Consider the following 22,272-nt stretch of genomic DNA (forward strand, 5'->3'; position numbering starts at 1 on the left):
AAAATAGCCTTTAGAACCCACCTTGGGCTATATGAATTTGCTAGTATACCCTTTGGATTGACCAATGCTTTGGCTACTTTTCAAGGATTGATGAACAAAAACTTTCAACCCTACTTGAGAAGGTTCATAATTCATGAGGACAAGAATTGTTTGAAGGGGAGGGGATTGTAACGACCCCAGGGGTAAATCAGTAACTGTTACCAATAGTTAACCACTTGTATTAACCGTTAACTATTAGCTGGGGGCGTAAGTGGTTAGGGGGTTAGCTAACTATACAACAACCTACTTCTTTGTTGTTATGTTGTTAGAAAAAGTTGTTATGTTGTTGAAGGCTCTATAAGAGACATGCGACTGTGGGAAGAAAAGGCATCGAGAATAATACAAGTTCTTCTCTTTCCATTTTCTCTCTCTCTCTCTCTCTCTCTCTCCCTCGCTCTCTCCATATCAACTGTTTCCTTCAATAGATAAACTCTGATCAAGGGACATTTTTCATGCTTTATATGTCTGCATGTAAATTATTAGAATCTTTTCCCACTTGTTAAGTGAAGAAGGGCCTAGAAAAAATAATCAGACTGTAAGAGCAAGCACACTATAGAATGACATTAATCTAAAAAAGAGTTGTGTGTTTGTTTTCATACTTTTATAGCTAAAAGGTAAGTTTTATCAAATGGCTAAGGGACCATTTTTATTGTATAGCTTAGAGTGTTGGACAGTTAAGCATTGATATGTGCAAAATATGAGTGCCACTAAGATAAGGATATTATAGTTAATGATGGTCATACAAGGAAAGATAGAATTAAAAATAAAAGTACACGTAATAAGATTGGAGTGGCACCTATTGAAGATAAGTGTGAGACACAAGTAAGATGATTTTAAATATTTAACAAGCAAACCAATAGTTGCACCCATCAAGTGACTACACAGAATGGGAGAAGTTAGTAGCAAATGGGCTGAGGAAACCAAGGAAAACCTAGTGGAAAACCTTTAAACATGAGTTGGAATATAATGGATTTACTCAATGTGAGACACAATAGATGCACCCATTAGGTGACTACATAGAATGGGAGAGGTTAGAAGAAAATGGGTAGAGGAAAACCAAAGAAAACCTAGTGGAAAACCTTTTAACACGAGATGTAATATAATGGCCTTACAAAAGATATAACTATAGATAAAGAAGGTTGGAAAGCTATAATTTATATAGTCAACCACACCTACTGGCATCAAGGCTTGGTATTATTGTTGTCATTTTCTTTATTACCAGTTGTTTCAGTAATTTAGTACCATTTTGGTCAAATCAATTCTCATTTACTTTATAATTTATTTATTATGATTATGTGATCAATTGAAATTAATTGCCCTAAAAACATTACTATTACTAAAGTTTTTCCTATAGGGAAGGGGTATGACTTCTCAGATATAATTTCCCCAAAAGTTTATTAAGAGAAATTGTTCGGTAGAACCAAATCAAAAAGGGATAGAACAGGGTAGTTTTTGGGGTCCTATCATACTGATCTAGAAGGCATTTGGCTTAGCTTAAATTGCATGAGCTTTTAAGCTATTTCTAAGGCATTTTGGTCTTTTATTTAGTCAATAAGAGCTTTTTTGAAATAGCTTATAGCAACACAACATATCCAGCCTTTATCCCACTATGTGGGATTGGCTACATGAATTATAGACTTCCATATCTTCATTTAGGCTCATACATTTCATATTAAAATTTAATGTCTGTCCGAAAGTCTTATTGGGTCTACATCTACCTCTTTTTTGACTAATTGTTCCATTTCATCAACTCTTCTCACATGAGCATCTCTTGGTCTTCTTCTCACATGATCAAACCATCTTAATCTAGTCTCTCTCATCTTCTCCTAGATTGGCACTACTCCTACCTTATTACGAATAACCTCATTTCTAATTTTATCTTTTCTTGTATGGCCGCACATCCATCTTAGCATCCTCATCTCCGTTATGCTTGTCTTTTGCTTATGCTGGTATTTGATTACCCAACATTCTAAATCATATAACAAAACTGGTCTTATAATTGTCCTATAAATTTTTCTTTTAGTTTTAATAGGATTTTACCATCACATAATACCCCCGATGCGTTTCTCCACTTTAGCCAATTGGTCTTAATTCTATGCGTGACATCCTCGTGAATTTCTCCATCTTTTTGAATCACTAATCCCAAATATCGAAAATGGTCTTTTCTTTGTATGATTCAGTCTTCCAATTTTATTATAACATCCTCCACTCTTACATTCTTACTAAATTTACATTCCATATATTCTGTTTTCCTTCTACTTAATTTAAATCCCTTAAATTCTAAATTGTTGCTCCATAACTCAAGCTTAGTGTTCACTCGCTCTTTTGTTTCATCCACCAACACTATGTCATTTGCGAATAGCATACACCATGACACCTCTGTCTGAATGTGTTTAGTGAGTTCATCCATTACTAAAGCAAACAAGTATGGATATAGTGCAAAACCTTGATGTAATCTCATTGTAATTTTAAACGGTTCAATATCCCCGCCGCATGTTCTGACCCTTGTCTCTATACCGTGATACATGTCCTTAAGGGCTTGTATATAGGCTATTCGAACTCATTTTTTCTCTAAAACCCTCCATAATATTTCTCTAAGGACCCTATCATAGGCTATTTCTAGATCTATAAACACCATATGCAAATCCTTCTGATGATCTCAATATCTTTCCATTAGGCACCTCAATAGGTATATAGCTTCCATTGTTGACCTACCAGGCATGAAATCAAACTGATTTTTCGAGACGTTTATTTCTTTTCTGAGCCTCTGCTCTATTACTCTCGCACAGAGTTTCATGGTATGGCTCATTAACTTAATGAATAATCACATAAATAATTAAATAAGCAAAAAAAGTTTTTTTTAATCACTCACTTTACCCCCCTCTTGAATGGTCATTACCTAAGGGACTAACACAACCTGGATTCCCTAGGTGTGCTCCGATGCCATGCCCACAGGCTAACTTGGATCCCTCGCTTAAGTCAAGTACCAATCCCTTAGTCTAATCTTGACTCCCGAGATTGATCCAATGTTAAGCCTCCCGGCAAACTCAAACGCCTAGTGGAAATCCAGTGCTAGGCCCTAGGACCAACTAGATTCCCTAGGATGGATAGGTTTAGGAAAGTGAAATGGAAGGATTGTCCGCCTAGTTGCAATCTGAGATTGCAACCTCAGACCAACTTGGATTCCCTGGGTGCGCTCCGATACCATGCCCGCAGGCTAACTTGGATCCCTCGCCTGAGTCAAGTGCCTAACCCTTAGCTTAAACTTGACTCCTAAGTTAATCCAATGCTAAGCCTCCTAACAAACTCAGACGCTTGGAGGAAATCCAGCACTAAGCCCTAGGACCAACCAAATTCCCTAAGACAGATAAGCCCCAAAAAAAGAAAGTTTAGCCATCTAGTTGCAATCTGGGACTGCTACCTCAAAACTAACCTGGATTCCCAGATTCGCTCTGATGCCATGTCCACAGGCTAACTCAGATCCCATGCCTGGGTCAAGTACCGAGTCTGTATGATGGCATTGACTTCTTGGTTGATCCCATGCCAAACCTCTTTGCCAACTCAAACGCCCGACAGATATCTAGCACCAGGCCATGGAGCGAGCCGGATTCTCTATGACAAATAAAGACAAGGAAATGGAAGAAGAGCAGGAACCCAGAGGAGCAGTCTTGAGCATGGGACACCCAAACACACACACACATAATATATGAACAGGATATCATGTAAAAGAATAAGATACTCCTCCGAAAATAAGAAATCCAGAGAAGAAACATGCATTCACAAATCGCGAGAGACACAAAAATCATTCACATAAGCAACTTGTACTAAAACATATGACAGTAGTTTAAAAGATCTAAAGTTTAGAAGATTAAAAGTTCAACAAAAAGAAATGTGCTACATGTCCTAATCATCCTTACGGGAAGGAAAACGCTCCAACTCTGGGGGAAGTGGACTCAAAGGGGCACCATTGGGCTTGTCTAACCCACGTTTGATCTCCTAAAGAGCCTCGATCATCCCTGAGGAATCCTCCAAATCAGGTATGTATGGATTCCATGGTCTAGACAAATTAGCAAGGTCATTTGTTAAAGTAGCCTATATATATATCATCTGGGTTGCATAAATCAGGCTCGTACTTTCGCTAGTCAGGGGGGTCAATAAGTGAGGGCGTCTCTAAAAAGACCATCTCAGGGAATGACTCTCCAGGACGCCTAGACTTCAAAAGACTACGGCCGAAGTAAAATCTAAACTTGGAGAAACAACTAGCGTAGGCCTCTTTTCGTCGAAAGCAATCATTAAAAAGCCGATACTCCTTCACGGCTTCTCTCACGGCCTCATCAATCTCCTGACACCTACTTTTGCTAAGCTTGGGCACCTCTTGACAAGCTTGTGCCACCTGATCCTTTGATTCAGCAAGGGACTTCTGAAGTTGGACATTTTCCTCATTGGTGATGGAGAAAGAGGACGCCATCTCCTCATATTCCTTGCTTTGCCATTTGGACTTTTCTTTCCATTTTTGGACATCAGACTCTACTGCTTGGCATATAGTGGTGAGGCCCTGGAGTTGGGTTTGGAGGCCATTGACCTAAGTATGAAGATTTAAGCTCTCAGACTCCAAGTATTGGATCCTCATATTCAACACTTGTTCATCCTCCTTCCATTTCTAGGACTTGTTCATCCATTAGGCAATCTTTACCTCCACACGAGCAAGGGGCGCCTGATTTACTGCATTAGCGACCACAGCACCCTGCAAAAAAAAATAAAAATTCAACAAATAATTTTCAGAAGAGTATTTGAAGAAACAATAGACTCAAAACTAAAACAAGAAACTCACAATGGCTAACTAATGCTCAAAATTGTCCATGTCAGTTGGGGGCTTCCGAAAATAACGATTTTTGCACTGAGGAAGATTGGTGGAATACAGTAGGTGTGCCTCAAAACCAAGTATATTTATAATGTCAGTCTATGTTGCACTGAAACACCTCATAGGAGCCATTTCCTCATTTCTGAAACGTTTTCGAAACGTTTCCTATTCCCGTTTCGAACTCTATTTATGCCTATTTTTTAGAAGAATGTTCATTTTCACGTTTCCGTTTCCTATTAGAAATGTTTCCTATTTTCATTTCTGTGCAACATAGGTGTTAGTGTCTCCCCTTGATGCACTGAGAAATCTTCACCACATGCTTATCGGCCCTCTTCGAGATTGATTGCGCCCATGATGGGCGAAGGTAGCTCAACGAATCTAAGGCCCAAACCTCTGGAACTCAACCTCTCCTCGCTATGCAAAACCCAACGTTCACATTGTTGTGGATTAACCAAACCTTTGTGAAATTCCCCACAACCACTGCATCGATGGTTGCTTGATCAAGACGAGATGTAACCTCGACTTCTCGTACACCAGGAACGCCAAGAGTTACGTCATGATGGTCGGCTTCCGAAAATAACGATTTTGGCCTGAGGAAGATTGGTGGAATACAGTAGGTGTGCCTCAAAACCAAGTATATTTATAGTGTCAATCTATGTTGCACTGAAACACCTCATAGGAGCCATTTCCTCATTTCTGAAACGTTTTCGAAATGTTTCCTATTCCCGTTTCGAACTCTATTTATGCCTATTTTTTAGAAGAATGTTCATTTCCACGTTTCCGTTTCCTATCAGAAATGTTTCCTATTTTCGTTTCTGTGCAACATAGGTGTTAGTGTCTCCCCTTGATGCACTGAGAAATCTTCACCACATGCTTATCAGCCCTCTTCGAGATTGATTGCGCCTATGATGGGCGAAGGTAGATCAACGAATCTAAGGCCCAAACCTCTAGAACGCAACCTCTCCTCGCTATGCAAAACCCAACGTTCACATCGTTATGGATTAACCAAACCTTTGTGAAATTCCCCACAACCACTGCATCGATGGTTGCTTGATCAAGACGAGATGTAACCTCGACTTCTCGTACACCAAGAACACCAAGAGTTACGTCATGATGGTCGGCTTGCCCCATGCCACTGTAAGCCCCACTTATGGTGACCGAATGGAATTTTTCATCAAGCAAGCTACAAGGCTCAAGAGGATTTGTGAATGGTGGGGAAGCTAATGAGGTACCTTCAAAGCATTTTGGGAGAGTAGGAGTAGCGATTGGTTAGAAAGTGGACAGGTCTGCCTCGACCTATTGACGTCGACTCCTTTTTTAACTACAACGCACCTCCTCAATCTCCCATATACCCTTGACAACATGGACTTTTGGAGGGGTAAGAAGGCTTTTAAGAGGGTAGGCCGCTAGTTGGGGAGGTCCGTCTTGGTCCACATCCTCAGCTGCCCTCTGGCGTGAAGCCCGCATCACCCGCTTTATGCCTATAATAAGTAGAAAAACCCACAAGTCAGAATTCGCAAGAAAAAATAAGCACAAAAAGGAAAAAGCGCAAAAGGAAGTGAAAGGCCTAAGAGTCAGTAAGAAAAAGGGAAAGTATAATTTAAAGGATCCAAACTCTCAAGAGAAGACTACTCCTGTAGTAGGGGGACCCTTCCTTTCGCCAAGATATCGATTGATGGAGGGCTTGGAGACCACGAATAGAGCATCGAAGGACTCGCATACCTCGAAGACTCTCCAACGAGGATCACCCAGCCAGACCTCCTCAGCATGTCCTCAGAGAGAAAGCCTAGGATGTCCACTGTGCCTCCACCTAAAAGTTAATAGAGTGAATCTACAAGTCGTTCCTGCAAATCCTGGAATGTTTCTCTAAAATTTGGCTTAACAATCCGTTTAATATTTGTACACTAGGACTAAGGTGCAAACCATGTCCTTACTGGAGGATTCACAACAAACCAATGGGAATGAATAATTATTCACTTTAGGAGGAGGTTTGTTAAACAATTGGTTATCGGGGTTAATTCTACGAAGAGAAAATATGTCATGATAAGATTGAACCGAACGGAACTTAAAGAAGCAGAAGAGAAGATCAGTATCAAGAGACTCTTCTTTCCTTACACAAGAAAAAAAAACCCCACCAACAGAGCCTAGCCGTTGGGATGAAGTTGGGCTGGAACCATATTACTATAATGAAGGAACTCTATACCAAAGGGGTTAAGGGGAAGCCGAAACCCCATACAAAGACACGCCTTGTATATTGCCAAACACCTGCCCTAGACAAAGGCAAGGCCATTTTCGTTCGGTTTGGGAAGCTGAGCATGACATGAGGAAGGGATACGATAGTTACTCTTACACCAAATGAGACTATTTGCTTACATGAGGGAACACTTCCCCATGAAGGGTGTGGAAGGGCCGTCATCAAGGGAATTATGGCGAGAGGTAACCCTCCCTTAAGGAATAATTAGGATAAAAAGGAAAAGTGAATGAATTAACAAAAAGAGTTTTGGGGCACGAGGCAGTTTTCGAGCATGAGCTAAGAGTTTCCGGGCAAAAACCTAAAGCTAAGAGTTTTCAAGCAAGAACCTAGAGCTAAGAGTTTCCGAGTAAGAACCTAGAAACTAAGAGTTTCCGGGCACGAAGGTGTTTTTGGGTAAGACTGACTTGAAAATTAAGAGTTTCCGAGCACGGGATGTCTCTAGCTACAAAGAGTTTCTAAAACCAAATGAAGCTTCTAAGAAGAGGAAAAGTTTTGGGGCAAAAAACGAACTGATTTAGCTAACAAAAGACTAAGAGATGTTTCTAAGCAAACCAAAAATGACGCTTCTGGGCCAAGAGAAACTTTTGAGAGCAAGGTGAAAATAACCGAGGTAAAACATGTACTATTTATAGGGACATCTTTTGGGGCAGACGAACAGTTGTGAGGAAACGACCTTCCAGGAAAATGTATTACTCTTCCTTTTTACCTAGTAGGATAAAAAGAGAAAAGTGAGAGGCAATTGTTGTACCATGATAAAATAAGCCCTGCCAAAAAATATTTCCAAGTGCAAGAGAGAAGTTTTGGGGCATTTAAATGAACTTTCGGGTAAAGAGATCCGGAGTATTGAGGTGTTTTCGAGCATAAAAAAGCTTCAGGGCATATAGGTGTTTTCAGGCACCAAGGAGCTTCCGGACATTAAGATGTTTCCGATCGTTCAGCGTGTTTCCAAGCACCAATGAGCTTTCGGACATTAAGACATTTCCGAGCAAAAGGTTTTTTCAAGTATAATGAACTTTCTGAGATTCTAACGTGTTTCCGGGCATTAAGACATTTTCGAGCAAGAAATGTTTTTAGGCATAATGAACTTTTGGGATTCCAATGTGTTTTCAGGCATAAAAGGAGCTTCCCAGCCTTTAGATGTTTTCAGGCATTCAGTGTGTTTCTGAGCACCAAGGAGCTCCAAGCATTAAGATGTTTTCGGGCGAGAGATGTTTATGGGCATAATGGACTTTTCAGGCATCCAACGCGTTTCCGGATGAGAGTTTCCAAGCATAAAAGAAGCTTTTGGGCATAATGGAATTTTTGGGCATGGGTTTTCAGGCGCCCAACATGTTTCCAAGCAAGGCATGTTTCTAGGCAACATGTCTTTTAAACCCCCCAGATGATCGACACGTGTCTTCTGACAATCATTGAGAATCGAGCCCTATAAATACTCAGCTACAAAACCAAGAAAATGACATTTTTTTCCACATCTAGTAACTTCTAAACACTTAATCGATTTCTATTACATGAACAATCTTTTTCGAGGCACTGACTTGATTGTTGAAGGGTCTTCGTTGGAAAACACCCCCGTAGACCTTCTAACCTGTTTCATGGTTTTTAGCAGTATTGCTTCAGTGGATTTGTTTCAGGGCATACTTTCAAGGCATACCTTTAGCGCGTAGCTTCAAGGCGTTGATATTGCTTCACGACACTATTATCAATACTATTTTAGGGAATCTCCTCCGTTTCTGATATGACGGTTGCTTCAAGACACTGATACTACTTTCAAACAATATCCTATCACCCCAAATCCTTCCTATTTTACAAAATTTTTATTGTTATATTTTAGGCAACAACACACCCCAAATTATGATGTAAACAAAATATGGGGACAAAAAGGAACACAAGAGTCTTATGTACTCTTTATTTTCATTATGAAACATTTATTCAAATAAGAAAAATGATATTTCTTTCCCTTACATATCGTTTATCTATTTCATGTTCTCATTCTGTATCTCTCGTGCAAACACAAGCTTAAGAAATCAAACTTTTGTTTATCTTATTCACAACAAAAATTGCAATTTTATTGCCAATTTTCACATGCATATTTGGCTACTGGATGTGATAACATGTATTACATCATGCCTAATAGTTAATTACTATATGTGTAATTATTCGATATCTAACTATTCATGTAAGAAACTATTGCAAATTTATGCCACCTATTTAACATATAACTTGTTTATGTTATAGATATGCACTTGTCATCTTTGTTACAAGTATTACTTGCCATTAGTTCAAGTTATTGGCTTACTTGTTTGATTGCCCATATTGCCTTCGAAGTCATCTGCACATTACTAACTCATTGCACCCTTGTTATGTAAAGCACTTGGCATTTTTTTTTGTGCGATGAGTACATTTTTTTATTGTGTGACTATATTTGATGCTCACATCTACTCTTATAAGTGACACATAGCTAATATATGAATTATCGATATGCTACCATTCGTCCACACCGTGATGTTCTAACCACGGCTAGTTAAGAAAACCACAATATTGGGTTCATTAAATTAACTTTTTTTGTGTGGATAAATTAGAGACAACAACTGTATCAGTGATACCAAACTCAGTAGAATTTTTTTCCTTATTTTGAGCTAAAGCTGAGTACAAAGTGATGCCAAGCTATAGTTGAGGGATCTATACGTAAATAACCCCTATATATACCGCGTTATGGTTTTCGGAAGTATATCGAGGTTTGCTTCTCTCTGATCCGCCGTCCGACCGCCCTGGGCCGAAGGTCTCGGTACTCTTCTCTCTCGCTCCCTCTCTCTCCAAGTTGATATCAGCAGTGCAATTTTGATCTTCAATTCGCCTTTCTGTTTATAGTTTCGGTTGACTTCTCGAATCGTGATCGGATCGGTGTGTTTTTTCTCTATCCTCGCATTCGGCTCCGATCGATCAAGGGCCGCCGGCTTTTTACGCTGATAATCCAGGTAGGGTTTGTCAGATCGCACTATCTAGATGTGCATGCACGTTATATAAACTCAATTGAGCTCCTCTAGATTATCGGCCCGTTAGATTTGAATGCAGTCGGCTCTATACGTGGAAATAGTTGATACGTAGATTCATTATTTAGATCGACCGGATTTCTTCCGGTTTATGTGATCTGTTTTGAAGTCTATGATAATTTGAAAGATGTGTAATTAGTAGTTCACTCTGAAGTTCTGACTTTTTTAAGGATCTCGTGTTATGGATCTAAATATGTTCTATGCGTGCCTTTTCGCCCTAGATGATCTAGAAGCCAGATAATTTATGCAGTTTTTGTTAGAGTTCTGAATTTAAGTAGCTTTCCCTTTTCAATAACACATGTGAGTCTTCAATTGGAAATATATGAAATAATCTAGTGATGGTTATTTTCAGCCACTGCTGTACTTAAAGGCAACCATTTTTGCTGGCTTTGTGTTTTCAATTGAGTGATGGATTATATTTGTGCAATGTAATATATGAAATAATCTAGTGATGGTTATTTTCAGCCTCTTCTGTACTTAAAGGCAACCATTTTTGCTGGCTTTGTGTTTTCAATTGAGTGATGCATTATATTTGTGCAATGTAATGTTGCCTACTAACAGTTTGGGCTCAGGGTAGAAACCTTCCCTTTACTGTCGCATACCTGAGAGTAGTGTATGTTGTCATCCAGAGAGTCCTGTGAGGTTGGGAAAGGTTAATTGAATGTTCCTGGTACTATTTCCAATAGTAAGGGGTTGTGTGAGGTTGGAAAGGGTTAATTAACTGGATTCACACCGTATTTTTTGCATAATTTTGTCAAGTAGCTTTGCTTAACCTTAATCTTGTGATCTCATCAATGGTAGCCTTAGCCTTTTGCCTCTGCTACAAGGCAAAATTGAACCAAAAGAGAAGGGAAAAGTACACATCTTTAGTGCATGAAGCATCCCCACTTTGTGAGGGTTGAGGGTTGTATTGGTTTAGAGAAATCAAACTCGTGACTTTATAATAACAAAGGAGCTATCTGACCATTGTTATCAAAGCTCACCATCTTCCCTTTTACTGAAAAATAAAAAGGATATGATCTATAAGTACTTGGTACTCTTTCTTCTGTGATTTGGAAGATCTTGATGTTAATTCTAGTTTCTGCAGATCTATAGCTGTTGAGATGGCATCAACAGCAGGAGCCACAGGATGGTTGAGAGGAAGAGTGAAAGCTGTTCCTTCTGGGGATAGTTTGGTGATAATTGGGAGCACCAAGGCAGAGATTCCCCCTGAGAAGACCATTACTTTGTCATCCCTCATGGCCCCAAGATTGGTATATTTATTTGATCTGCAAATGTTCTTAGAATATTGTGCCCTTTGTTCACCACATTTGCTTTATATTCATTCCTGTATTTACATTTTGTAGGCCCGTAGAGGCGGTGTTGATGAGCCATTTGCATGGGAAAGCAGAGAATATTTGAGGAATCATTGTATAGGAAAGGTGCTTGCTTTAATTTTTTAGCTCTATCATGTATCTGATGAATGATTTGGGAAAAGTTACACCATTTTGGATTTGTATTTTGAGTAGGATGTCACCTTTAGAGTGGACTATACTGTGCCATCCATAGGGCGAGAATTTGGCTCTGTCTTCCTTGGTGATAAGAACGTTGCTGTGATGGTTGTCTCTGAAGGCTGGGCAAAGGTTTTATGACTTCTGCATCATTGCATATTATTTTTGTATCCAATGCTTGATCTTGGCTGTCTGTATGGGCATTGGCTGAATCTGGTTGGTGCAGGTGAGGGAGCAGGGTCAACAGAAAGGAGATGCCAGTCCTTTCTTAGCAGAGCTGCTGCGCCTTGAAGAGCAAGCCAAGCAGCAAGGGTTAGGACGATGGAACAGAGTTAGTATAAATATGGCCTTTTCTGCCTTATTCTTTTCCTTTTTTCCTTAATCTGGTGGAGTGGGCTAAGAAACAGAGATGCTTCTAGAGGTTGTAATGTCCATGTTGAGCACCAATACAGACATGATACTTGGCCCTTTTCTTTATGTTTGATGCATTGTGTATTCATCATACACATGTAAGGTGATCAAACCAGAGCAGTGGAAGAGGGAAGTAGTGTGGAACTTGCTTGTCCTTCTTGTCTTTGTTTTTCTTTTGTCTTGTTTGATTTTAAAATGAAAATCTCCAAAAATTATTACTTAAAAGAGTCAAAAATTTGCTATCCCTCTTGTTCATACAAGATGTTTGCAAATTTACTTCTTGTTGTAATGATGTTTAGTTTGTAAATATGCTTGGAAGGTAAAATAAAATAGATAAACATCTTTATATGATGATTTAACAGAAAAAAAATGCCGTGGTCCTTGAAAGAGCTTAAAAGAACAAAAGGATAAAAAGGGATTAGTTGAGGTTAATGTGGTATTTCCCAATTAAGAAAAGGGCATATCCTCTTTAGGCCTTACCTCTTGAATTGTTTGGGGGTTACAAATTGGCAAGGTCGGTCACTATACGTTTGAAGCTTGGTTTAAACTGTATGAACTTCAATGTTGTTCTAATTTAATCTGGGATAACATGACTGTGGACTCCTCATCTTATGCAGAAAATCGTGCTTAAAGAATTATTAGTCCTTCTAGATGGTGTAGCGTCTGTGTTGAACACATCTCCGCCACTTACACATTGGACACTCCCAGCAAGTAGTGGCCTTGACTCCCAAAAGCGTCCCCGTTTTGTACTTATTTATCCCCACATTTTTAATTTTAAGAATTCTAGAGTCCAGCAATTTCATTTTCTTTATGAGTAGGGTATTTTAAATAGATATTAAATTTTTGTTGGCACTTCTCCCAATGTGTGTAGTAGTTAACTTGGCATAGTACAACCTAAATATATTTGTGGATAGAGAAAATGAAAAATAGTTGTTATTTTGAATTAGATATGGAAATGCATATTTATTGTACCATGTGCCTTCCATGTGTTGTCTCGATTTTTGCACATCTGAATTTTCCTTTCTTGGCCTCTGTGCTGATGTTCCTACTTTTGGGTCACTTGAACTTATTTGGACAAAATATTTGAATGCACTGCATTCAAGAGTAATATTCTAATAGGCTTTCTATTTTTAATTGCTTACCACAGACACCAGGTGCTTCGGAGGCATCCATCAGGAACTTGCCTCCCTCTGCCGTTGGTGATGCCAATAACTTGGATGCAATGGGCCTCTTAGCTTCCAACAAGGGTAGGCCCATGCAGGCTATTGTAGAGCAGGCTCGTGATGGAAGCACTCTTCGTGTTTACTTGCTTCCAGAATTTCAGTTTGTCCAAGTTTTTGTTGCTGGAATCCAGGTATATTATCCAAATCTCATCTGTTTCCCTTTGAAAATGGTCAATAAGTTGTCATGTTTATATTCAAGCTGTAGTTTGTTAGTGCTAGTTGTGGACTCATTTTTTATTATTCTCATATTTAAACCAGGCGCCATCAATGGGAAGAAGGGCTGCTCCTGAAACTGTTGTTGGAACTGAAATGAGCTCTGATGAACCAACTGGGGAGGGTTCTGCTGACCCTAATGTCCCCTTAACATCAGCACAAAGGCTTGCAGCCTCATCGGTTTCATCCGTTGAAGTTGCTCCCGATCCTTTTGGTAGGGAAGCCAAGCATTTTACAGAGATCCGTGTATTGAATAGAGATGTGAGTGAATATCGTCATAGTCTCTTTGGGCATTGGCGTGATCTTTCAATAATTCTAAGTGATGGTCTGCCTTGTAGGTCCGCATTGTACTGGAGGGTGTTGACAAATTCAGCAACTTGATTGGGTCAGTGTATTATCCTGATGGTGAATCAGCAAAGGATCTAGCACTGGAGCTCGTTGAAAATGTATCTCCTAATAACTGTGGTGACATTATGTCAGTATATAGCATCCAATTTTGAGTTCTAAAACTATATTTATCATTCTGTTCCTGGTAAAGATTTATCAGTAATTCCTAGCTTCACTGTGTGTCGTTTAAAGACATTGACAAATCTTTACTAGAATACACTTTGATATCTCAACCAAAAGATGTGCAGCTGTGATGTCTTATTTTGTGTTTATCCTTCTAGTTTTTGCACATATTTGAATTCTCTGCTTAAATTTGGGAGACCCTTGATTCTTTTTACTTGGGGTGGTCCATGCAATCCTTCATTTCCTGGCTTCATAGAATTGGGAGCACTGGCAGTCTGTTAAATCACCCAAGAAGCCAACAAATCACTAACTCTCACCCTCACAATTGGCCGATACAACATACAACATAAACCAAAAAAATAAAGAACAGAAACAGAATTGAAAAGATCAAAGTTAAGAACAATGAAACCACACAATAGGCACTGAGATTTTATCCTGATTCGAGATTTTATCCTGATTCGAACTGATAGAATTAGTCCTACATCCAGCCGCTTTCAGAGAGAGCAATCCACTAGAACTTGATGAAAAACAGTACAAGAATTGCACTTGCACAATCCCTCTTCCCTCACTGATACACAAGAACTCTCATTGCAAGATTACAAGACTATCTTTCTAGGCATCCTCTTACAATACAACTTTTGGAAACTATCAATGAGAATGATTAATCACAAGTGTCCGATAGATTACCCCGCGCCTCTTATTTATATACACAAGGGTGTGTGAGTTACAAGAGATGATATAACCGGGACATTTCCCTAACTATCCCTCACTTAATATAATATATAGTTAGCCTAATTTTCCTAACTGCCACTGCTGCACATAATCCTCAATAGGATGTCTGAGTCCTTCTAAACTTTCCAGCCACTCAATGCAAAACTTGAATAACAATCTAGAGCAAATATAAAACAGCTGGAAATCATGTTTCATTCCCTTGTAGGCTTTTGCTTCTGAGCCGAATTCTCTTGTTTTGTGTGTCTGTGTGATATTACTTGAGCTCTCTTCCTTTGTCATTCCCATTTTAGCTGGAATGGCAGCATAATTTGAGAGGTCATTTTTTTATTATTTTCCCACTCGAGAGTTGAATAAAGTCTGTCAATCAGCATGTTGAAATGTGAAAAGGGTGGTTTCTTTCAGGTCAACACTGGAGAAAACTAAATATTTGTACTCAATACATCTAAGTAACTTGGATAAATGGTGTGGTCTCCAATTTTTTTTAATATCTGAATTTTTTTAGTTTTACTAAATTTTTTTTTGCTTATTTTGTTTATTGCTTGAAGCAACAGAGAGTACCAAGGAGGAGATTTGATATGCTTTGTGATTAGGCTTTGTTTCTTATAGGCTATATTTCTTATTGATGGACCCTTCTCATTGAGTGGTAAGAGTTTACAAAATGAGGATTTGGTGCCTGTTTGTTCTTTTCGCTTTTGGAATGTTTTCCTGCTAATATGTCATTTCTTCTTTTATTTGATTTCTTCTGTAATTGGATCAGTTGATTTGTCCAAACTTTTTACATTCATAAGTTGGTCATCCATGCTTGTTTTGATTTTTATGGAATGTAATCATCCATTTTGTATGCTTTTTACATTCATAAGTTCGTCATTTCTTCTTCTTTACCAAACTATTTATATCTTATATGGAGCAAATGGGACAGATGGCAGCCATTTCTAGGTGTTGCTTAAAATTATTTAAGGAGAGAAGTAAATGTGTGTGATATGGAGCAATAGGCAAATTGCATGCTTGTCTTAAATGATGGTTAAAATAGTGGGTTTTGTCAGTTTAAGGAAAGCACTAAAGAATGTGTCTATACTTATGGCCTTGTTTAAACATTATCCAAGCCAGTGTCCTTGTCTCTATCATATAGTGCTTTTCTATGTTAATTACTTTGCCTGCTGTCTCCAACTTCTAATGGAATTTCTGTTCACAGATAATTGTGCCATTTTCATTAGCTTGTTGAATAGTTCTCCCTGTTTTCATGTTAATTTAAGTGTTCCCACATCCCATACTCATATTACACTAACCCTCCTCTCCTGTAATTTTCCTTTTAATGCAGGGTTTAGCTAAATATGTTGAGTGGAGTGCAAGCTTGATGGAGGATGATGCCAAGCGGCGGCTTAAATCTGCAGAACTTCAGGCAAAAAAGACCAGGTTGAGAATTTGGACAAACTATGTTCCTCCTGCGACAAATTCTAAGGCAATTCATGACCAGAATTTCACAGGAAAGGTTGGTAACTTGATCAAAGGACCAAAATTTTATCTGGACATTGGAACCTGCTTGGTGTTGGCTATTTTACTAATTTGGTTTTCTTCAGGTCATTGAAGTAGTAAGTGGAGATTGCATCGTTGTAGCTGATGATTCTGTTCCACATAACAGTCCGTTAGCAGAGCGTAGAGTCAATCTCTCTAGTATCAGGTGTCCCAGAATGGGAAACCCTCGGAAAGATGAGAAACCTGCTCCTTATGCCCGTGAAGCGAAAGAATTACTACGACAACGCCTAATTGGCCGTCAAGTATGGAAACCTTTCATTGTGGATCAAACACCGCCCCCCACCCCCACCCCCCCGGCACGCACTCACACAAAAAGGAGGAGGTTTTTGTTGAGATGGATATAATTCTAATTTGATTGTGCATTTTTAGGTGAGCGTCTCTATGGAATATTCCAGGAAGGTCGGCATGGCAGATGCACCCAGTGCCACAGCTAGTCCAGCAGATTCGAAGGTTATGGATTTTGGATCAGTTTTCCTGGTATCTCCAGTTAAGGTTGAAGGTGAAGATGCCTCGGCACATTCTCTACCTACTGGAGGCAGCCAGCAGGCAGGTCTAAATGTTGCAGAGTTGGTGGTTGCCCGTGGCTATGCGACTGTAATTAGACATCGGGATTTTGAGGAAAGATCAAACTACTATGATGCCCTTCTTGCTGCTGAATCTCGTGCCATTTCTGGAAAGAAGGGCATTCATTCACCCAAAGAGTCCGCAGTAACACATATAGCTGATTTGACTATGGTTAGAAACTGACTACTTATGGTAATCTTTTTGTGCTGCAATGTTCCTGTTTATGAAATTTATTATTTGTGTTGAAAATGCCCTTTTAGGCTTCCGTCAAGAAAGGAAGAGATTTCTTGCCATTTCTGCAAAGGAAAAGGCTGCCTGCTGTTGTGGAATATGTCCTCAGTGGTCATCGGTTTAAACTTTATATTCCGAAGGAGACATGCAGCATTGCCTTCTCGTTGTCTGGTGTTAGGTGCCCTGGACGTGATGAGCCTTTTTCTGAGGAAGCAATTGCATTTATGAGAAGAAAGATAATGCAGAGGGACGTTGAGGTACTGATGTTCTTCTTTTGCATAATACTTGTTTAATTGGTTTCCATTATTTGATGTTTATTCTTGCATCCCTCAGATTGAAGTGGAAACTGTTGATAGAACTGGAACCTTCTTGGGTTCTTTATGGGAGTCCAAGACTAATATATCCACAGCACTTCTGGAAGCTGGCCTGGCAAAGCTTCAAACTTCCTTTGGTATTGATAGAATACCGGATGCACACCTCCTTATGCAGGCTGAGCAGTCTGCTAAAAAGCAAAAGTTGAAAGTAAGTTGCATGACTGCTTCATGGTCTTACTCTCTTTTTTTTTTTTTCAATCGGTAGATTAACTTACAAGTATCTTTTGGCAGATATGGGAGAACTTTGTTGAAGGAGAGGAAGTATCCAATGATTCAACTGCAGAAAAGAAACAGAAGGAAGAGCTGAAGGTTCTTATAGATATGATTGTAATTTAAATTTCCCTTCTTCATAATTGATTGATCATTAACTATCTTAATCTCAATGACAACTATCTTCAGGTTATTGTTACCGAAGTCTTGGGTGGTGGCAAGTTTTATGTCCAGTCAGTTGGAGATCAGAAAGTAGCCTCTATTCAGCAGCAGTTAGCTTCTTTAAGCCTTCAAGAAGCTCCTGTTATCGGTGCCTTTAATCCAAAGAAGGGTGATATTGTCCTTGCTCAGTTTAGTGCTGATGATTCATGGAATCGCGCAATGGTAAGGATGGAAACTTGATGTAATTTACTTCTATCAAACATGCTTGTCTCTGTACCTTTCGAACTGCTTTATTTGTTTTAGAATCTATATGTGTTTTGCTTTCATTTTGGCATAATTTTGAGGATTTGATGGTATTGCATGGCCTAATGCTGTTAAAGATTGGTTTAATTTCAGCAAAAGTCTGTCATCGTTCATTTTATTTTCAGATTATATAGGAGATCTTCCTTTACTTGGTTATATTTGTTTTGACCTTAAATGCAGTGAGAGTGCATAGGTTATAACCTTTTGTTACTTCACGTGATTTTTAATTGCCTGAAGGAGGAAAAACAAATAGGCAAGAGGAAAGGCAAAGGTTACTTGCATAAGCATCCTTTGTAATTATTTCAGAAGTTTTTTCTATCTGTATCTAATAACTAGAATGTTGTCTGAACCTATATCTAATAAAGGTTTGGTATGTTGTTGTACCAGTTCAGATGCTGAAATTTCAAATGTCGTGTGGACCTAGATTACTTCTTACCTACTGGCCTGGATTCCCATCTTTTTGCTTTGTTTTAGTGGTGAACAATGTCAGGTTTTTCAGGATGGTTAAAAGTGAATTTTTGGTAGCTGTCCATTGAAGCTTTTAGAGAAACATCTGTAATATCCTCAGGGTGTGACATAATTAACATGTTCTGTCTACTTGACGGCAGTGTTTGGCATTCTGAAATAAATTATGAATGGTGAAAAAAAAAGGGATTAACAGAGAACTAACTTTTTGAAACATTGCCCTGTGATAGATAAACATTTTTTTTTTTTCTGAACTGACAACCATAGATGCGATTATGCATTGTTCATGTGTGACCTTTGTTGGTGATTCAAACATAGCATGCCCAGATGGAAGGTCATTCTTTTATGCTAAATAGTAGAATAGTCTGTTCTTTCTACATGTTCTGAATCAATTCAATTACTTCTGTGTTGTACTTTCGTTGATTCTTTGTTGCATTTATGAAGATTGTAAATGCACCTCGGGGAGCTGTTCAATCACTGAAGGACAAGTTTGAAGTGTTCTACATCGATTACGGAAACCAAGAGGTTGTTTCTTACAGTCAGCTGCGACCACTTGATCCTTCAGTCTCCACTGCCCCTGGGCTTGCTCAGTTATGCACCCTTGCATACATTAAGGTTCCTAGCTTGGAGGAAGATTATGGGCAGGAAGCTGCAGTGCATCTGAGTGAGTACACATTAAATGGCCCAAAAGAGTTCAGGGCCATAATTGAGGAAAGAGATACTTCTGGAGGCAAAGTGAAAGGGCAGGGAACTGGGACAATTCTTGCAGTTACTTTGATTGATGCAGAAACTACTTCCAGTTTAAATGCTGCTATGCTGAAGGTTTGAATAATACCTCCCCTTTTAACTTGCTTTAGAAGCAGGTCTTTTCTTTTCTAATTTTATTTTACATTTCTCATGTCATTTTCCCTTGCCAAATAGTTCCCTATACCGTGGATCAAAGTTATAACCTCTTTTTTTTTTTTTTATTTATAGCGTGAGAACTGCAAACATTGAGCTTGCTGATTTAAGTTTTTCTCTGGAGGATTCTTAAGTTGTCAGCAGAAAATTTGCATACTTAACACATCTTCCAACCATTATGGCTGCGAGATTGACTTTAATTTAAGCTTGATCTATTGCACTTTGTTGCTTTAAAAATGTTTCCTTCCTTCCAAATACTTTTTGAACTTGAGATTTCCTTCTTGACATACTCCTGTAACTTTATATATAGTGCTTATGTTGGTCTATGTTCCTGAATATAATTTTCACAACTTCACATAAGAGAATCTGACCAATGCCATGCTGGTGTACTTACCACCTTATGCATTGAAAATATAAAAATTTTGTTAGAAAACGAGTACTTTTCTTGGAGCTTCATTCTCACCCAGTGGCCTACCTTGCATAATTTGACAGCTGCGTGAAGTATAATTTGTTTACCTATCCTGTACCCTATTGCACTGTAGTACGTTTTAACACAGGATAGGAACACCTACTGGCATATAAAGTTAGAGAGAGCAATTCTTAAGAAAGTAAAACAGTTGTACGAGGACATGGCAATATGTTTAGCATAACTTTCTCACATTTTTATTTTCTGGTAAACACATTTAATTAATTTATTTGCTAACATTTTCTACTTACAATTGGAAAATGTCAAAGATGAAGCTCCAAAATTGTTATGCATATAAGACATGCTCCTACTATTTCTCTGTTTTTAGTTGTATACTTTTGGTTGTGTTTTTGTGCTTATTTTGTTGTTAAAGGTTGTCCATGCTTTCTCATTATCTTGCATTTTTTGTCAATGTATTCTTCCAAAAGTATGTACTTGGTATTGAATTTAATTATCAAACATGCTGGTTACCCTTTATCAAGGGATTTAATACACTGGTTCTAAGGACTATTCATGTTTTGTGAAACTGCTTAAGATTGAGTAACTTAAAATCAGGACAGCGTAAGTCCTGAAACAATGTTTTTAGTAAGTTCCAAAAGTGTCTGTAGACATGGAAGCTTCTGTAATCATATCAATCTAAATCTCCCTCTTAACAACTCTTTTCCCAAGCCCCTAAAAGAAATGTAGGAATGTAGAACAATTGGAGTTTTAGGGACTATTTGGTTATAGTTATATGCTTTTGTTTTCTTTTTTTTTTTTTTCTTCTCTATTTTAGGGACCAAAACTGAGAATTCTGGGAATTAGTCTTAAAGTTTTTTCTTGTTTCTTAAAATTGTGGTATTGTGAGATAAATTTTCCTGCAAACAATAACATCTACAATCAGTTGGCTAATAAATTTATTTGTTTGTTTGGGTTCACAACTAGAAAACAGTTTTTTAAAATCATACCAATCTGGCCCTCACTGTGTGATGCACCCAGTAAATTATGCATTCAACAGTTTGGCTCTCTGTTGTTAGCGTTTGTTCTGATTGGTCCCACTCGGATGCATGATTATGACACGAATCAAATTCATTACACAAGTTCATTCATGACCTGAGTTAAAATTTTCTTGTGATGCCTAGTGTGTAAATATATTTACTGGATGTACAGATTACAAATGAATGTTTCTCAATCTCAAAGATGGCTACTTTAAAGTTGCCTGAACACAAAACTTGTGAACTCTGCAGGATGGGCTTGCTCGAATGGAGAAGAGGAGGAAGTGGGAGCCCAAGGAAAGGCAATCTGCGCTCGATGAGTTGGATAAGAGTCAGGAAGAAGCACGGAGTAAGAGGCTAGGGATGTGGGAATATGGGGACGTTGAATCAGATGACGAGGACGCTGCCCCACTGGCTAGAAAGGCCGGTGGCGGGAAGCGATGAACTGATATGCTATCGTTCCCACCCGCTTAATTTAGGTCCGATATAAGTATCTGGCGGCCTGACAAAAGGTGAAAAAAAAAAGACTTCTCTAGAAAAGACGTTGCAGCTTAAAGTAACTTCTTAAGTTAGTTTTGTTTTGGCTTCATATATTTCCTCTTCTCTTTTTTTTTTTTTTTTTTACCTTCATTTTCCTGTTAAATTTAGAAGATCTTCTCCGGATTTGAGGCGACAATTTTTGTTTTTTTATTTAGTTTTTCATTTTTGTTTTTTGGGAATATGTTTATTTATACAATTGTTTAATAAGGTAAACATGAGCATGTCTGCCCAGGGTAGCAGCGAAGTGACAAAAGGGATTATTCGGTTCGTATTTGTTTTGTAGGTCTATTTTTCTCTTTCATCTTCGAAGTGTAATGTAATCCTAAAATCATGTTCTTCGCTTTGGGTATCAGAGGAGCTCTTTGTCGAGGGCATCTACCAGCTTCTTACCATGTATTAACTATGAGAATGATTCTTTTTGTGTGTGTGTGTGTGTGTGTGTGTTTGTGTAGTGGTGAAACCAAAATGAAAATAAATTGAGGGTGAACTTTTTGGTATGGTAAGGTTGTGACTGACTAGAATGTCATATGGGAACAATGAGACCTGGGGCTTTACTTAATGATGATAGTCGGAGGAAGTTGATCTGTGTCTCTTCCTCTTCTTCCTGGTTGATGATTATGAGTTGGTGTCATAATATCAATTGCTCCAGAATTTGGAAGATTTGACCACGGGGGGAATGGCGTAGCCATGGTGTTGAATTGGCCAAGCATGCTTTTATTTATGCTATTGTTCGGGAGAGGGGTGGGGGGAATTATGAGAAGGAACTT

At 38.6% G+C, this 22,272-nt stretch overlaps 1 protein-coding gene across 5 annotated transcripts; it reads left to right on the forward strand.

Annotated features, from left to right (window-relative positions):
- The first annotated feature begins 9,873 nt into the window (after positions 1–9,873).
- Positions 9,874–21,905, forward strand: LOC127790264 (ribonuclease TUDOR 1-like). Of its 5 annotated transcripts, none has more exons than XM_052319640.1 (18): positions 9,874–9,933; positions 10,023–10,129; positions 11,292–11,457; positions 11,551–11,625; positions 11,713–11,826; positions 11,921–12,025; positions 13,253–13,459; positions 13,587–13,802; positions 13,880–13,987; positions 16,102–16,272; positions 16,361–16,558; positions 16,686–17,051; positions 17,141–17,368; positions 17,445–17,633; positions 17,717–17,794; positions 17,885–18,079; positions 19,070–19,447; positions 21,218–21,905. In XM_052319640.1, the coding sequence occupies exons 3-18, from the start codon at positions 11,308–11,310 to the stop codon at positions 21,407–21,409; spliced, it is 2,970 nt and encodes a 989-aa protein (XP_052175600.1). In that variant the 5' UTR covers positions 9,874–9,933; positions 10,023–10,129; positions 11,292–11,307; the 3' UTR covers positions 21,410–21,905. The 5 variants fall into 5 exon arrangements, with proteins under 5 accessions (XP_052175600.1, XP_052175602.1, XP_052175601.1 ...); XM_052319642.1 differs by having other exon boundaries at positions 9,877–9,933; positions 11,283–11,457; XM_052319641.1 differs by having other exon boundaries at positions 9,880–9,939.
- Positions 21,906–22,272: the final 367 nt, after the last annotated feature.

The sequence above is a fragment of the Diospyros lotus genome, chromosome 14, assembly GCF_014633365.1.
Source record: "Diospyros lotus cultivar Yz01 chromosome 14, ASM1463336v1, whole genome shotgun sequence".
Classification (NCBI taxonomy): Eukaryota; Viridiplantae; Streptophyta; class Magnoliopsida; order Ericales; family Ebenaceae; genus Diospyros; species Diospyros lotus.

What these genes read in the sequence shown, in the direction of transcription:
- LOC127790264 (XM_052319640.1), top strand. Translation starts at nt 11,308, where the DNA reads ATGGCATCAACAGCAGGAGCCACAGGATGGTTGAGAGGAAGAGTGAAA. An exon ending in TCTCTGAAGGCTGGGCAAAG is followed by an intron (nt 11,827 to 11,920) that starts GTTTTATGACTT and finishes TGGTTGGTGCAG; the next exon opens with GTGAGGGAGCAGGGTCAACA. An exon ending in CACTGGAGCTCGTTGAAAAT is followed by an intron (nt 13,988 to 16,101) that starts GTATCTCCTAAT and finishes CTTTTAATGCAG; the next exon opens with GGTTTAGCTAAATATGTTGA.